The sequence below is a fragment of the Echinops telfairi genome, unplaced genomic scaffold (assembly GCF_000313985.2).
Source record: "Echinops telfairi isolate 266 unplaced genomic scaffold, ASM31398v2 ScPeMD7_25;HRSCAF=90, whole genome shotgun sequence".
Taxonomy (NCBI): Eukaryota; Metazoa; Chordata; class Mammalia; order Afrosoricida; family Tenrecidae; genus Echinops; species Echinops telfairi.
In genome coordinates, this window is record NW_022103922.1 from 26,399,849 (window position 1) to 26,417,824 (window position 17,976).

The window sequence follows — 17,976 nt, forward strand, 5'->3', positions numbered from 1 at the left end:
CTGGATTCATACTGGTTCTCCATGTCTTTGCAGCCTGCCAGCCTGGTTATTACGGACCAGACTGCAAGCTGAGGTGCGGGTGCACCAACGGGGCGCTGTGTGATCGGTTCCAGGGCTGCCTCTGCTCCGCTGGGCGGCAAGGACTCCGGTGTGAGAGAGAAGGTAAAGCAAGGTAACATTGTGGTCAGGGCCGTGCAGATGCAACCACTCTTGGAATCGGCTTTTCCTCCTAAGCTGTCTGTCTACCGCTTGCGGGCTTCCCAGTTGATGAGCTATATCCCTCTCACCTTCACAACCGAGGGCAAAGCCATCAGTCCGCAGTCTCCTGAGTGGTTTGCTAAAGGGATGACGAACCCATGATGAGGGGGGTGGGTCTGTACAAATCCTCTTTAAAAAGCAAGAGGGGGACTGACCGGTCCGGTCTGGGGAGAGCTGGTCATGATGAACATTGTCATCGAGGCCAAACCCCTCCCCCCACCCCGGTGCTCCAAGGAGGACTGCCACCGTATGCCGCATCCCTGGGGGCATTCGCTCTGATATCCAGCAATCCTGCCCGTGAGCCAGGGTCCGGAGCCTGCCTCAGCCTCTTCATCTCTAAAACTGGGACAGCATGTGTGGTGACAAAAAGAATGATAGAGATGTGAGCTCCGTGCTTGACTCACTAAATGCTAGTTGTGTTTGTGATTGCTATTACTGCTGTGCGGAAGAAGGGTGTCACAGTGCTGCTGCTTCTTCGGGCAGGCATGCCACGGAGGACCCCACGGATCGAGGATTTGCCAGAGCACATAGAAGTCAACAGCGGGAAATTTAACCCCATCTGCAAAGCCTCAGGCTGGCCACTCCCTGCTGAGGAGGAAATGACCCTGGTGAAGCCGGATGGAACAGTGCTCCAGGTAAGAACCATGCCTGATTTGACCCCCGGCCACCACCGGCTGCTGTCAGCACAGCAATCACCCTGCAGACCCCATGCAGGGCGCACACCCTCCTGGGCCAGGCTGTGGTTAACTTTTACTAAATGCCAAGACTGTGGCTAGCTTTGGCAAATACCATGTTCCTAGAAGGTGAGCTACTTGACCCAATGGGAGGCTGAGGCTGTGCCCACGAGTAGAACCAGGCGTCTGGCTGCCACTCATCGTGCAGCACCATGTGTGGTGAGGAGGGCATAGTCCTGGTATCTGGGTAAATGAGGTGGTCCAGCAGCCAGGCAGGGTGACTTCAAGTCCAAGACACAGCAGGGGATCATTGCTACCAGGACATGGAGAGACACGTGGTCTGTTTCTAACTTGCTCTTATCAGCAATTAGGGGATTATGAATCAAAATGGTTCAGGATAACTGATTTGACTTGAAGTAGACCACTCTTGAATCTTCTGCCCATGAATTTGGAATCTAGGACACATGGTATCCCATAGATCTGACTGCATTGCTTTGGTTTCTCTGTAGTTTGATTTTGCCTTCCTTGCTGATGTCTGTCCCTAGTCGAACCAAATCATGACAATGCTCCCACCCAGGAAACGATGCTACTTTTCCGAAAAGCCTCCGTTCCCTCCCCTGACAATCTCAAATGTCTCTCTGTCAGCAGTGAGTTACAGGAAATTGAAGGTCTTAAAATAGTTACCTTGCTTTTCTCTCAAAGATGACTGAAAAAACTTGACCGGGAGACAGACTCAGGTGACTGCTAGGGAACAGGAGATGGAGAAGGTGTCATTGCCACGCAGATAGAAGGGCAACATGACAGCTTCCAAAATCTTTCTTGGGCGTTTCGTGAGTTCATGGAAGTAACGCTGCCACGGAGTGAGGGCCAACCGTGTCTCCCTAACATCTCACTTACCCTGAAAACTGAAAACAAACCCCGTGGTCACAGAGTCCATTCCAACTCACAGCGACCCCATGGGGCAGAGTACAACGCTTTGGGTACCAGGCAAGTGGTTAACCCCTTGCCACCAGGGCTCCTCCCACTTCACATTGCCTACACTCAGAGTGGAAGTCGCTGGCTTGACTAACGAAGGAATCACAAAACATGGCTGAGCTGGGCTGTGAAGGCAGCCAGGCCCAGGTATTTTTAGAGCCCTGCCTTTTCCCACTACGCCTTACTCCGCAGCCCGTTAAACACTTCAGAAAGCCACTTTGTCCGTCCACCCAAGCACAGCTACCGTAAACTGGAAAGGGAGAAATGTTGCCAGGAGCTGCTGAAAAGGAAGCAGACTTCTTGTTGGTAAGGGTTTACCTCCCACTGTCAAGCACACAAATACGATGGCAGGCTTTGAGAAGGCTTTGATCCAACATGAACTTTCAGGATTACTACAATAAGTTTGGAAAGAAGCCAGTATTTATATTAGCATTACATTTGGCTTCTTCATCTTGCCTGGAAAACTTCTTGGGAAACAATGAGAGGGAGTCGGTGTTATGGGCCTTTTGTTTACACCTTCCTAGAGCTTTTATTTTTTGTTTCTGACCTTTCCAGCCAAAAGACTTTAACCAAACGGACCATCTCTCAGTGGCCACGTTCACAGTTCACCGAATCGTGCCCCCAGACTCAGGAGTCTGGGTCTGCAGCGTGAACACAGTGGCTGGGATGGTGGAAAAGCCTTTCAACATTTCTGTCAAAGGTAAGCTCCATTTCCCAGAGGAAGAGCTTGGATCCTTGATGTGCTGTGTTTATGTATCATGGGGGAAACATGCTGTCTCGAGAGAGAAAATAGAGATGGACCACTAAAATGTCATTTAGATATTTCCCAAGAGACAAAGTTGAAAAAAAAAGCACGACAATGGAAATGATGGCAGAAGATTGTGATTTTTGGATTCAACCAGTCCTGGGTTTATTTCTGTTTGGAACACTTGGTAACCTTGGATATGACCTTGGATAAGCAACTCTGTGCCTTTCATCATCTTGAAGGAAGCTTCTTTTATTATATGCCCCTTAGGGTTAGTGAGCCATCCCTGGATGAGCCAAACAGGTAAAGTGCTTGACTGTTTAGCATTTTAAGTGCAGCCAGAGGTAGCAGGGAAGCGGGGCCTGATGATCTACTTCTGGAAAGCGATCCACTGAAAACCTGATGGAGCACAGTTCTACTCTGACGCACGTGGGATCACCACAAGTCAGAGCGAACCAGAGAATCATTTGTCGATCTACTGTGAAGATGAAATTAGGGTTTGAAAGGGTAAGACACTTGGGATTAGATCGGGGACGGTACACCTCATAATGATATTTCCCTAAACATTTGGTTTGTGGATCTCTTTCATGCTATGAATTAGTCTTTCAAAATTCAAATGTATCTAAGTAGATATGTACACACTGGTGACTTGGGGAGAAGAAATAAGAAGGAGTAAATCCAAGTTTACTTGGTGGGTGTGCATAGATACAAGAAGTACTTTAAAATTTGGAAGCTACTTGGGAACCCATTTAGACAAATACAATGAATAGCTCTCTGGTGTATATTCTGGGAAATCAAAGTGCATCACATACTTTATTTAATCATTCTAAGGGTCCTTTGCAATAAATATTGCCATTTCCATTTTACCAGTGAAGAAACAGGTTCAAAGAGGTTAATTAACTTCTCTAAGGCAGTAGAGCTGATAAACAGCAAATCTTCATTTTGAACCTGTGTCTCCTGATTCCAAAGGCTGAACTTTTCTGCTAGACCGTTCTTCTTTCTGATGTTCTTAAATAAAAGATGAGGAAGCAAGATAACCAAAGTTATTTATATTTGGTTAACTTTATGACTTGATTTGGAATATTTGGGAAAATCCCAGAGGTCTAAAAATCTCAATTAAATGAATATAAATATTCTGGACATATTTCTATAGAAATCCAATTGTAGCAGTTGCATAAATGCAACTTCATAGATTTTGATTCTCTATCATGAGGATCTAGGTAAATTTCATCACAAACCTTAATAGTTTTGGATTACTTAAAAAACAAAAAGAAAAAAATATTTTTGATTCAGCACAACATTCATATGATCAAAATAACAGTTTCCATGTTCTCAGAAGAAAAGATATACAGATGTGTTAGGCTGGGTTGACTAGAGAAACAAATCCATTGACACTCATGTATGTATAAGAAAGAGCTTTATATCGAGGTAATTATATATCACGCAAACATCACAGCCCAGTCCAGATCAAGTCCATAAGCCTGATATTCCTCCATAAGTCCAATACTAGTCCATAAAACCCTCTTCAGACTCACACAGTTCCAAGCAATCATGCAGAATGCAGGAAGATCATAGGCCAGTGGGTGAAAAGTCTTGTGGATCCAATGGCGGTGGAAGCATCTTAGCACTGGTGAGGGTCTCCACATTGGCTCCTCCAGCTCTCCACGTGTCTCAAAAGCAGGAAAGTGAAGCAGAGAGAGAGAGAAAGACCCACCTCCAGAGAGCCATTTATCTCAGTTGCCCTCCAGTCAAGCTGCGACCTGATTGACAGGCTACACGACACCCACATGTTCCTATGGGAGCCATGTTGGCACCAAAAACCTAACTATCACAACAGACAAAACTAAATTATTTTTAAGCTTCTTGGAATGTTTGCTGCCTGTGGGAAAGAAGGAAGAAGTAGAGGCATACCATGTTGTTGACAACTGGAGTCATTCCTCATAATTTTTACTTTTCAATGAAAGCCACAGTGTAAAAAAAAAAAAAAAAAGAAAGCCACCGTGTATAATATAAATGGACAGAAGCATCTCCACCCCAAGTCTGCATATTCATTGGTGCCTCTTCACTGTCATATTTGCTGATACACACAAAATGGAAATAGCCTGAAGAAAAGTAATCAGCATCTTTAATTATATAGTATGATATAACAGACATTATTGACCAACCTTCCCTACCAGGGTACAAATTAATGCAATCAATGTGAAAAACTGGAAATACATACTGAAGGTGAACCTGCCTTATGACCTCGCCCTTCCACTCCTATACATATAGCCGAAAAGAAATGAGTGCCCGTGTGCCCTGCGTGAAAAATGAAAGACTCTTCCCTATCTAACATACTTATGGGGAAGGAAAGCAGCACCAGCCTTATGCTCTGCTGAGGAGGTTGGACAAATGGTAACTATAGTGCTGACTGGCAATTCAGCAGCCAGACATGTACTCAGCACTGGTAGGTACTGGTCAACGAATCCTACTTAGTCCTTTCCTTAATGGAGCTCACCACCTAATGCCGTGCTTACCAATATTTTTAAAAAATGTCTCCTAAGGAGCCATTTTATTAAAAACCATCTTCCATCAGCATGGAATTGTAATATCACAGAAACACTGTCGCTGTTCACGAACTGTGACCTTTAGAATGTCACCAATCATTCTAGTACCTAGGATTTTCTCCTCCATTAACAAGCTTTTGCTCCGTAGTTGGGCCGGGGGAGGTCCTAACTCCTCCTTTGGGAATGCATGCTTTGGACCAGGGCCATTTGGATATATTTTGTTTGTTTGTTTGTTTGCCCAGGGCCATTTGGATATTTATAACATCATTGGAGGGCCATACAAAACTATCAACTTAAAACTTGCCCTGCTGTATGGAGTCACGGGAGAAAGATGAGACTTTCTACTCTCATAGAGTTCCAGGCTTGGAAACGCACGGGGCCGTTCAGCCCTGTCACTAAGGATCTCTATGAGTTAGAATTGACTTGATGGCAGCGAATTTGGGTTCTGGAGAGAATTTGATGGAACATTTAATTAACTCACCCCTGATGTGATGGCTGGAACTGCTTATTGGATAGTCTTCACCCATGGTCTAGACTCTAGACCTTTTCAGAAAAAAAAATTCTTAGTGTCCCCTAACCTTGGCAATTAAAACAGCTTGTACTATAGCCCATAATCTAGAATAAAGTATAGGCATCTACTTCTCTAGCCCTCAGCCCCTCTCCCACCCCATCATTCCAATGCCCCCTGGGGTAACACTCACTTTGGGAAGCACTGGTGTAGAATCTAGAGAGCAGCTGATAATTAAATCATCCCATAAACTCACAAAGAATAGTCAGCTCTAGACAGCACCACAAAGAAAAGTGTAGGTTCTGTGAAAGTCTACAGAAAGAAAAACCTACGTGAGGCTCCAGGAGAAGATCCATTGAAGAAATCAGATTGGAGCTGATAGTTGAAGGATGAGTAAGAGTTAGCCAGGAAGATGGTGGGAGGTGGCACATTCTTTGCAGGGAGCAACATCGGCAAAGACTCGAAGGCAGGCCTGAGTGTAGTGTGCTGGACAAACTGAAAGGGGACCAGTGGGGCAGGAGGACATTGGATGAGAGGAAGAGGTGGCTGGAGAGTAGGCCAGGTCTGCCAGGGGAAGGTACGAATTTTAGATTCTGTCCTAAGAGTTGTGGTGGTGTAGTGGTTACTCTTAGGCTGTAACCCACATGGTTGGCAGTTCAAAACCAACATCAGCTCTTTCTCAGTAGAAAGACTGGGCTTTCTACTCCTATAAACACAGTCTCAGAAACCCACGATTGCTCAACTGTGAATCAGCTTTGACTCGAAGGCAGTGAGTGTGCTTTTTCTTTTTCTTTTTTGGTCCTAAGTATAAAGGGACCCCACTGAATGATCTCGAGCAAAGGAACAATTGTATCTTAAGAAAGAATTTGGTGGCTAATGGATTGTAGGGGCCAGGACCGGGTGGGGACATCAGAAAGGATGAGACTGTAGATTCTGAGCAGAAAACTCTTAAAGGGTTTTGTGGAAAGCATAGAAGCACTCCCTCGGTCCCTTTCCCCACTAAGAGCAACAAACCCTGATTAACCTGGTTACTGATATTTTATTTAGTTCTTCCAAAGCCTCTGAATGCCCCACACGTGATTGACACTGGACATAATTTTGTTGTCATCAACATCAGCTCTGAGCCATATTTTGGGGATGGACCAATCAAATCCAAGAAGCTCCTATACAAACCTGTTAATCATTACGAGGCTTGGCAAGATATTCCAGGTAAGTTTTGGACAAGCGAGTGCTAGAGTGAACTTTCTGGAAGCCTTTGCATCAGGACCCATGTACATATATTTCCCTCTGAGACATCTCTGGATCCTCAGTACTGGTCTTAATTACTCAATCTTGTTTGATCATCATAAGAAATATGTGTTTCCACCATGAATATGGAAATAGGTAAATCTAGAGCCTTCTGGAGAACAGAGACATTAATCTCCCTAGGGGTGATTATTTCTGCTCCACGACTGTTTTTTTGTTTTTTTTCCTTCCACATCTTGCTCTGTCCTTCACACTCCTAACACCCATGGTGTTGGAGGGATCTGGACCTGAGCTGTGACCGACTCACTGGGGTCACAGGGAGGAAAAGGGAGTAGGCAAAAAAAGGTACATGCTTCTATTCAAACTTCCTGAAGAAGAAAGACAAACAACATTTGACAAAATGCCAACACTGCATGAAATCAGCTAAATATATTTTGAAACAAATTACGGTTCACGCATCTTTACTTGCACCATGTTGTAGGGAGATCTGCCAGGGCCATACGTACAGGTACAGTGTATCCCTCCACTAACAACAGTCTAAGGCACGGTCTCACTAGGCCTACACAGACTTGATGGCAGGGAGTTTGGGGCCCAGTGTATGTCGATAACCGAGGAAGTTACAAACTGGAAGAGGAAAGGGAGGGTCCTTGGCACACTAATTCCAGCTGAGCTGGCTGCTTTGAAAAAGGTCCTCATGCAATATCGCCGAGCTCTTGAAAGTGGTTTGTAGACTCAGTCAACAGTCATAATCTCAGGGGCATCAGGCTGATTTGAGGGATGCTTGTTGTCCACATTAATGGCTGGTCCTTATTAAAAAGCATTTTTACTGCCCCCACCATAAGGTTTTAGTAATGCACTATCTCTTTTTACAGTTGGGTATCCACAAAGTCGCCTTCCAAGAACTTTTTAAGAATACCCCATTAGTTTTTTAAGTGGCTGGGAATTTATCTTATAATAAGCAAAAGTTTACTTTTTCAATATTCATGGAGAAATATATAGAAACTGATTAAATAAAATAGCTAAGGGAAAAAACAGGAGGCACACACGATTTAAGTGATTTGTGTTTGAACACTTGATGTCGTTGTGACCATCACAAAGCAGCTCTGTCATCCGTGTAACAAAACCGTCTTAAGAGTTTCTTTCCTAGTTAGCTTGACTGTAGGTAAGCAGATGTGCTTGAAAGCACAGGAAAAAAATATTTTTACTATTCCACTTGAGGTTTCTCCCGCCTCAATTGGACTGGCATTCCATAGAGTTGAGGATTTTTGAAGCTGTCCTCTGCAAATGAAAAGCCTTAGAGCAGGAAGGTGTAAGTGGCGTGGAAATAACATCTAATAAAGTATAGATTATCACCTGGAAATGCCCTTTAAAACGTCATGTTTTTCTTCGATTTGGGGGATGGTGAGGCCCCGAGGAAGGAACTGCTTGTTTCCCTAAGTCCAGGACATAGTCATTTTTATAACCTCACCTTAGTTCACATCACAGGCACAGCAACCCAAGTTTAAAGCCTGTCAAAGATGCCAACTTGAGTTTCCTGCGCTGTCCCTCTTCTCAGTGACAAACGAGATCGTCACCCTGACCGCTCTGGAGCCGCGGACGGAATACGAGCTCTGCGTGCAGCTGATCCGGCGCGGAGAGGGCGGCGATGGGCATCCTGGCCCCGTGAGGCGGTTCACCACCGCTTCCATCGGTCAGTTGGAGCCAGCAGGCGTCCCTCCGCGAACTGGGTGGGAGGGGGAGGAAGGGGAACCAGGAAGGAAGACCAGGAAGGGTGGTGGTGGGTGAGAGGGTGGGTGGGGATGGAGGTGGCCGGCGTTTGCTTTTGAATGGGTGGGGAAAGTGACAGGAAGGCCAGCCACTTTCAGCCAGGCTTCCTTTACGTGGCCGGCCTCCAGGCTCGCCTCCCTGGGGAAGGAGCTCACGGCAACCGGGCGGCCAGGGGAAGCAGATGAACCGGGAAGGCCATCCATCCCTGAGGCCTTGGGATTTACTCAGTAGCCACTGCGCGGGCCTGGGCGCCTGCACGGTATCCCCAGCTTCCCTTTCCTTCTTAAGGTACCAGGCCTGGCTCTGGTCACATACATCCGCCAGCCATCCCAGAGCAAACATCTTTTTAAAATGTCAAACTAATTCATGTCTGCAGTTACAACAGCATATAATGCTTCCATCTAAAGAACAGCGCCCTGTTTTCCACTATTCTACCCCTGGGCCCTGCTTGCTGGACTGGAGGTAACGACATTCCATTTTCCGGCTGTTTTGCCCAACACGTGCCTCCAAGTGTCGGAATCCGGGATTCTCAAACTTTAGTGTTCTTCCGAGCCCCCTGGAAGATTTGTTAAAGTGCAGATCGCTGGGCCCCCACCCCTCGCGTTTCTGCTTCAGGTGATCCGAGCTGGAAGAAGTTGCATTTCTGATGAATTCCTAGGTGATGCTTCTGGGCCCTCACTTTGCAAGTCACCCGCGCTGCAGTATTTCTGGGCTCGCCAATGTCCGCCCTTTGGATTGGCCTTCTGCTGTGCGTTGCAGAGCCCTTGCCCTGGTGCCCTGGTCCTTCAGGATCCCGTGGCTCCAGCTTTCCTCGCCCAGGCTCTCTCCCTCCGCAACCGCGGAGAGGCCCTTGCCAAAGTCTCTTTCCTCGTCCCTTGACTTTGTTCGAGTTTACATATGTTTAGTTCACATGACCTTGCAGGGTATTAATATCAGCTTCCCCGTTTTATAAATGGCAGCATAGCGTTTCAGAGTAGTGCATAAGTTTCCCAGGATGTTGTAGCTTATGCCTGAATCAAGTCCAGAAATGCGGAAACCCAATCTTTTTAGCTTCCATGTCTTTTTGCTTCTCTAATTTCTATTATAATCACCAAGGAGTCCAGAGTCACCATTTCCTTATCCCAATTGATAGAATTCCCCATGCTAATTTAGTCCAGCGGTTCTCAACCTGTGGGTCATGACAACCTGTAGGTCACGACCCCTTTGGGGGTCGAACGACCCTTTCACAGGGGCCGCCTGATTCGTAACCACAGCAAAATGACAGTGATGAAGTAGCAACGAAAATAATTGTATGGTTGGGGGGTCACCACCACATGAGGAACTGTATGAAAGGGTCGCGGCATGAGGAAGGTTGAGAACCACTGCTCTAGTCCCTTTCTTAAAGGCGGCAGGATCTAAAATGCTTGAGAGAAAGGTACCAGGAGGGTCCAGCTTACAGGATGACACACCCCTGGCCGAGGCCCCCACCCGCCTTCCATACCAGCCAGCTCGCTTTCATCTGACTAACCTTGTCCTTGAAGAATCACGTGGAATCAAGTGCTTCTCTGGCATTTGTAGACGCATTGCACAAGAAATGGCTTTCTTGGAGCCTGTTGGGTTGTGAATACCAAAAATAAACAAATAAGACCACAAACAATACAGAGGCGCCATCAACCATTCTCTGTAAGCTAGAGAAGAAGAGAAACCCCATCGCTGTGACCAAAGGGACCCCTGTATGTCAACAGGTTGATGGCAGTTAATTCTCTCTCAGGTTATTGCTGATTAATCACAAAAGGGCAGTCATGATCTGACTCAGATGGAACGTATTTATAGAAGAAAACATAAAGCACTTCGCAGTCCCACGCTGCACTGTCTTCAGTCCTTAGACCATTTTTCAGCCAGGATGTATTGAGAGGTTTCTTGGAATATATCAAAGTAGCTCTCAGCGGTAGGCAGGAAAGGAATTCTTAAAGGTTTGCCTTTTCCCAGCTTTTGAATTTTGCTGATGCTTGTTTGTTTTTCCCCCCTTAATTCGTCCAACAGTTATGCTATTTATAAGTTTGTTGAGTGAAGTCCAGGGAGGTCAGGAGGGGAGGAAAGGGAGCTTGTTGTTAATATATAGTAGGAAAAAGTGGGGGGGAGGGGGGCGTGAAGAAAAGCGAAGAGTAAACCAAAGGGAAATGACCATTCACTGGGCTCCTCCTCCGGGTCTCATGCAAGCCCAGGAGGGTCTCTCGCGTGTATTCTCCCAAACACAAACCCTGCTTGCTGCTGTGTCGCTGTCTGCCTCCGGAACCTTGCTGACTTGCTGCTTGTAGAATTTAAGATTTGCAGATTAACCAAAGGAGTTGGCATCTCTCAATTTCCTAAGGTTATAGGGAAAGGACCAGCAGGACCTGTCAAACTGCATTACCTGCTTGCTCATTCCCACTAGTCCAACAGCAATCAGAAGTCTGCAGGGGGGTGGGGAGAGGCCTTGGCTCCCATCAGAAGGTATTGCTAATTGCTAATCCTCAAGGAGCAAAGCAGTGTTTCCCACCGCTGCTTTCCTGTGCAGCTTCGGTTGGTTTGTTTGAAGGTGCTCTGGTGGAAGAGCAGGTTATGCATCAGGCTGTGAACTGCAAGGTCGCCCATTTGAAACCGCCAGTCGCTCCACGGGAGAAAGATAAAGCTGTCGACTCTTGTAACATGTATTCTGAGAAACTTCAAGGGGCATTTCTACTCTGTCCTGTAGGGTTGCTATGGGTCGGAATTGACTCGATGGCTGTGAATTTTTTTTTAAAGGATCTTTTTTAAGGAATAAAGGGGACACTGTTAGGTAAACATTGGGTTGCTAATGGCAAGACTGAAGATCAACACGAATCCGCTGCTCCGTGGATTTTGAAGCCCAAGTATCTGGGCATTTCTGGGACTCTTGAAAAATGTCTCTGAATCATTCTCTTAAGAGGTTGCACCCCTGTACTACCTTGCCCAAATGAGGCATTAAATGCTTTCAAAGGTTCCCTGTTTTGGTGGAATAAAAGACAAGATGCTAAGCCTCTGGTTCTCTGACCGTTTGTGTGAGGGCATTCTGGAAGCCACTGTAACTGCTTGAAGCTGCCCTTTGAGGATGTCTCCCCTCCCATCAGATGAAAAATAATGAGATGTCTGCTTTCTCCTAGGTCTCCCTCCTCCCAAAGGGCTCAGTCTCCTTCCGAAAAGTCAGACCACTCTAAATTTGACCTGGCAACCAATATTTCCAGGCTTGGAAGATGACTTTTATGTTGAAGTGGAGAGAAGGTCTGTGCAGGTAAAGAACGATCAGCAAAACATTAAAGTCCCCGGAAACTTCACTTCCGTGCTCCTGAACCACCTGCACCCCAGGGAGCAGTACGTGGTCCGCGCCCGAGTCAACACCAAGGCCCAGGGGGAGTGGAGTGAAGACCTCACCGCCTGGACCCTGAGTGACAGTGAGTACCTCCCTCGGCCCAGCCTTGACAGAACAGTGGTCAGCCTCTGCGTCGTCTCAAGACTGTTTCTTGGGAATCAGAGTACGCAGTTAGTTGTGGATGCAGACTTAGTGGCCATCTCCAACACCAAATCTCCTTTCGTCACCTATGTGGTGCCAAGGGTTAAGTATTTGGCTATTAACCAAGATGCTGGCGGTTCAAATCCACTGAGAGGCTCCTTAGAAGAAGGAGCTCTATTTCTGGAAGGTGTTCCGTTTCAGAAAGGTCACGGCCATTAAAACCTCATAAAGTCTGTTCCAAAACACACAGTCATTGAGTCGGAATGGACTGCACAGCAGTTATTTTTTGTTTGTTTGTTTGCTTTCTTGTAAAGCTATAAGAACACCCCATGAATTTGTATTTGCAATTATTTACACAGGCTGTGCTAAAATTTCAGGAGTCCTGGTGGCATCATGAGTTATGTGGTGGGCTGGAAACCACAAGGTCCAGGGTTTAAACCCACCAACTGATTCATGGGAGAAAGATGAGGCTTCTGCTCCCAGAAAGATTTGTAGCTTCGGAAACCTGGAGGGGCAGTTCAACTCTGTCCTAGAGTGTCTCTGTGAGTCACAATGGCCTGGATAGAAGTGATTGCCGAACTTTACCTTTTGGGGTATGGAGTCTGTGTTAGTCTGGGTAGACTAGAGAAACCAATCCACAGAAACATATGTATAAGAGAGATTTTTATATAAAGGGTAAGTGCACGTTAAGAAAGCATCCCAACCCAGTGCTTCCCAAGCCCATCAGTCCAACATTAGCCCATCAGTCCAACTGACACCAATCCACAAAGTCCTCCTCCATCTCACTAAATACACGCAATGACGCCAGCTGCAGGAGGAAAGCCGTGTAAGCATCTTAGAGCTGGCAGGGGTTTCCACACGGCTGCTCCAGCACCCAGGGCTGCATCAGGGTAGGTCCATATGGCTTCTTCTCAGGGATATCTCACAGGAAGTGAGCCTTGCCAGCTAAGGCTGCTGCACACTGGTCTGACCATCAGAGAATAAGAGACCAGAGAACAAAAACGGCGAGGCTTGCTGAGCCATTTATCTCTCTCCCCCTCAATTAATCCCACATGTGTTTATCGGCCAGGTTGGCACAATAAACCTTACCTATCTCAGAGTCTCTTAAAAGTAAATTAAAACACAAGATAAGGTTTTCTTGGGCTGGTTTAATTGATTATAGGATGACTTTTAAAGAGGACTGGATATCTCCTAAGGAGCCCTGGTGGCGCTGTGGACTGCGAATGACACGGCTGGTTGTCCGGCCCGCCAGTAGCTCCTCAGGAGAAAGAGGAGGCTGTCTGCTCCTGTAAAGATCTACAGCTGAGGAAACTCTACCTTGGGTTGCCATGAATCAGAATCAACCCAATGGCTTGGGGTATATTTGGTTTGGGGTATATTTCATCTACAAACACATGTTGATTACTCACAGATGGGTCATTCTAATCATACAAGCCAAATAGCTTTGCTTAAAAAGTGTTCATAACAGACAATTATGGAAGTCATTGTTTAAGAGAATAACAAAGCCGCTTTTCTTTTGAATATTCTGCAATTAAAATTTTTCTCCACTTCAGTTTGGCCATTTAAAATTCATTGAACTTGGAGGGAGGGGGAAATGATGAGCTGATGCCAAGAGCTTACGTGGAGAGCAAATGTTTTGAGAACGATGAGGGCAACGAATGGACAAATAAATGTGCTTGACCCAATGGACGGATGGACGGATTGTGATAAGAGTTGTATGAGCCCCCACTAAAGTGATTTTAAAAAACTCATTGAACTTCTAGGGCACACTTAGAGTGCTGACACATTTTTACTCACAAAACAGAGTCTATTTGTAGTCACTGCCTTCCAGCTGTAGCTGTGAGTTTGGAACCCGTGGAAAGGTAGACATTTCCTGGCCACACCAATTCTCACTGAAGTCGGGATTTGAAATGAATACTTCAGTCCCAGTCCCTCGCCAGAGGCTCTTCTGAGTTGGGTTCTCTATCTCCTCCACGCCCGCTGGCAGGGGGCCGCGCGGGAGGGGCTCAAGGTTTCTCCAGCTACCCTCTCATCAGCAACTCATGGAAAAGGAACTGTTTGGCAGTGACTAGATACTGCATCCGACTGCAAAGAAATTGTGTGTGATAGAGCTCCCAGAAGGGCCCAGAGACTAGCACAACAATCACCACATTCCCACCACCCAGGATCAACAACTGTGAAGTTTTGCCACATTTGCTTTCAGGCTTTTGCTGATTTGTAGAATGAAGAGCACGACACAGACATATCAAAACCCCTTTTCACAGTCATCCGCACAAAACTCTGCTTCATCTCTGGCCCCCGATACTGATCATAAAAACTACCAAACACAGAGCGGCTTGCTGAGTTGCTTCTGACTCCTAGCGACTCTGTAGGACCAAGTAGAACTGCCTCATAAGATTCCCAATGCTGTCATCTTCACCGAAGCACACAGACGATTACATCTTTCTTCTGAAAAGTGGCTGGAAGGTTCAAATTGCCAACTTTCTGGTTGGCGACCAAGCGTTTAACCATGAGCCCCCAGGCTGGGCTTATTATAGAGAAGAAGGAGGCCAGCCCAAGGAAGGTCCTAGAATGACACCTGGCTCCGTGCAGTCACTGTAGGAACGTTGCGTGTACTTGTGCTGCAATGCTTAGGTCCGCGGTCAAACGGGCCAGCAGGTCCCCCAGAGAGAGAGTGGTAGTGGGCTTTGTGACGATTACAGTCTAGGAAGCCCTTTGCTGTCATTCTACGCCATCTATAGGTTTGTTATAGATTGGGCATGCGTTGGTATGAGAACAATGTAATATAGGTTTATAGAGTCAGAGAATTTATCAAGTCTTAATTTACTATAACCCATTGATATTGAGTCAATTCTGATGGAAAGAAATTCTGAAACTATAAATTTTTATGGAAGCAGACAGCCTCATCTTTTTCCACTGGTCAGTTAATATAAAGAGTGCCAACATATGGCACAGGAGGGGGATTTCAAAAAGACCACGAGAAAATTCTATTATGTTTCAATTCCATTTCCTTAAACTTTGTGAAACCCCCTTAGTATGGGTTGCCACTTCCCCCTCTTGCACCTTTCTGCCAAGTCTGCGTGTATCCAATAGCCACTACCAACGAACTAGAAACCTTATGGGGCAGTTCTAGTCTGTCCTATAGGTCGTTATAGGGCCCATATGAAACTGTATTGACTCCATGACCAGGGGGTATACATATCTGCTTTCATAATTGTGCTGTTTGCCCATATAAGTTTGTAGAGTAATAATTGTGCTGTTTGCCCATATAAGTTTGTAGAGTAATAGATTTAACTTTGTGGAAATGTTGTCTATATGCCATCCATGGTTTGTGAACTGACATTAATCACATTTCAAAAGCCTGAACCTCTAAGCAATGAGAATGTCTTAAGTAAAACACTGTCTTTTAAAAATATTTCTAGTTCTACCTCCTCAACCAGAAAACATCAAGATTTCCAACATCACCGATTCTTCGGCTGTCGTCTCTTGGACGATCTTGGATGGCCATTCTATTTCTTCAGTCATCATTCGTTACAAGGTTCAGGGCAAGAATGAAGACCAGCACATTGATGTGAAGATCAAGAATGCCACCATCACCCAGTACCAACTCAAGGGCCTAGAACCGGAAACAGCTTACCAGGTGGACATTTTTGCTGAGAACAACATAGGGTCGAGCCATCCAACCTTTTCTCATGAACTGATGACCCTCTCAGAATCTCAAGGTTGGTGGACAGGTATCTCTTACATACAGTTACTTTGAGATCCCATCAAGCAAAACCCTACTCTCTTACGATATTTGCCCTATTTGCATACCATGTAACTTCATCCACTTCTCCGAAAATAGGCTTCATCTCTCACAATAAGTTCTTACTGGGAAGGAGATTAGGTTGGTACATTTTCTATCATTGCACCTTGGAATGACTAAACCTATCAGCTTGTTCCCCACTTAACAAGGAATGTGAATCTGGCTTCTGAGGGGGAAGAAATATGTGGGACTTCTAAGGCAGGTGTGTTTCAGTGAGAGGCTCCCTCCAAGAACCATACTTCACCGCTCAAAATGAGCTGTCTTTGAGCTATACTCTCTTCCTGTGATTCCAAGTTTTCTTTTATTTCTCTGCTCTGATGTCTCCAGCCCTACTAATAACTCCCACTGCAGAGAGAGGAAACTCTTTGAGGTCAATGTTAGCACTATGTCCTCTGTTTGTGATGGACCAATGGGATCACTTGAAGAAGGTCCTCAGGTGTGGGCAGAGCCGCAGCTCACAGCATACCTAAATAGTGTAACCCTGTGAATGATGCCCCTTGGCTTCCTATTCTGCACAAGATGCACAAAGAAATGGAGATGGAGGGACGATGGGCGTCAAAGTGGAAATACTGGGTTCTGCCAATTTGTATTTTAGCCAGAGTGTATTTTCACAGAAAATCTGAGAGTGCAAAACAATCCTGCATTTTCTTGGAGGATTACCAAGGTTTCAATGAATAGAAGAAGCTGTGTGATCAGTGTTTGTTCATTGCAACTGTTTGAAATGTATGTCCAATAAATGAGTCAGCCAATCGTAGAGTTCTTTCAGATCAATAGCAACCCTAGTAAATGCATACTTTTAATAATACATTTATTGGGGTCAAATGTACCCTAAATCCAGCTATCCATAAAATGAACAGGAGACAAAGGAAAACAATAAATTCTCACCTTTGTGTGCACATACATAAATATAGAAGGAATAGTAGATAGTCATATAAGAATATTTTTATAAAGATGAGATCATGCTGCTTTTAATAAAATAGATTGAGGCTGATTTTATTTCCTTTAAGTAAGTGTGGGGGTGGGGGTGGGGAGGGGAGTAGAAGGATTAGACCACAGTCTCTAATAGTTTATTTTAATCTGAGCACTAAATTCAGTGATTTTTTTTTCTCTTTTACCTTTTCCTTTTTCTCCCTCCTTCTCTCCCATTTCCTCTCCATCTTTCCTGTGTATGTTCCTGACATCATACATTTTGTTACCTATTCTTAATATTACTTGATAGTGTCCCTGTGTTTGAGCCTCTACTTGGGAGTAAAATTTGAACAAATGGCCGCTAATGCACATTGCTATGTACAAAGAGCTTCGCAGGTGAATGTCTTATCTCCTATGCAACTGCTTGAGTCAGATTTCTCTCGGACGAGGTTCATAAAATAAACAAGCAGCTCAAACAAGGTTATATAACAATAGTGGCAGGGCAAAGACGACCATGATAGGCCCGTCACCCTACTCTTCCCCACCGATGGTCTTGGCCTTGCTCCCCCTGACCTGATCCTGCTGTTGTCTCTCTGTTCTCCTGCCCAGCTGGAGCCAACCTGGGAGGTGGAAAGATGCTGCTTATAGCCATCCTCGGCTCAGCTGGGATGACCTGCCTGACGGTGCTGTTGGCTTTTCTGATCATGTTGCAACTGAAGAGGGCAAATATCCAAAGGCGAATGGCCCAAGCCTTTCAGAACGTGGTAATACTTCATCTTTTTACTGGTTAACTGGTGCGAGTTCCCACAGGTGCGGAACCTGCAAGTCTCAACTGCTTGTTGGCATTCATCTTGCAATAGGAAATAAATAATATGACTATGCAATTTCTTGGTCAAACAGGAAGCATGTTGGAAGTCAAAATGGTTCTCTGAATGATTCTGTTGGAAATCCGCCCCCAAACAGGACTATCCCAGCCTACACAAGATGTAGCCATCAGAGTGATAAGTCGTCACAGAGAGTAACCTGCACTGGGATAAACTAAACATTAAAAAAAAAA

At 45.5% G+C, this 17,976-nt stretch overlaps 1 protein-coding gene across 1 annotated transcript in view; it reads left to right on the top strand.

The window, feature by feature from the left end:
* TEK (TEK receptor tyrosine kinase) overlaps window positions 1–17,976 on the top strand; it is a gene marked incomplete at its 5' end in the record, with an annotated part of 47,754 nt that overhangs the window by 10,679 nt on the left and 19,099 nt on the right. Inside the window, 8 exons of the mRNA XM_045289277.1 lie at window positions 34–162; window positions 742–893; window positions 2,463–2,607; window positions 6,754–6,915; window positions 8,507–8,641; window positions 11,859–12,146; window positions 15,628–15,927; window positions 17,529–17,683. Coding sequence (XP_045145212.1) covers window positions 34–162; window positions 742–893; window positions 2,463–2,607; window positions 6,754–6,915; window positions 8,507–8,641; window positions 11,859–12,146; window positions 15,628–15,927; window positions 17,529–17,683 — 1,466 coding nt within the window. The remainder of the gene's footprint in view (window positions 1–33; window positions 163–741; window positions 894–2,462; window positions 2,608–6,753; window positions 6,916–8,506; window positions 8,642–11,858; window positions 12,147–15,627; window positions 15,928–17,528; window positions 17,684–17,976) is intronic.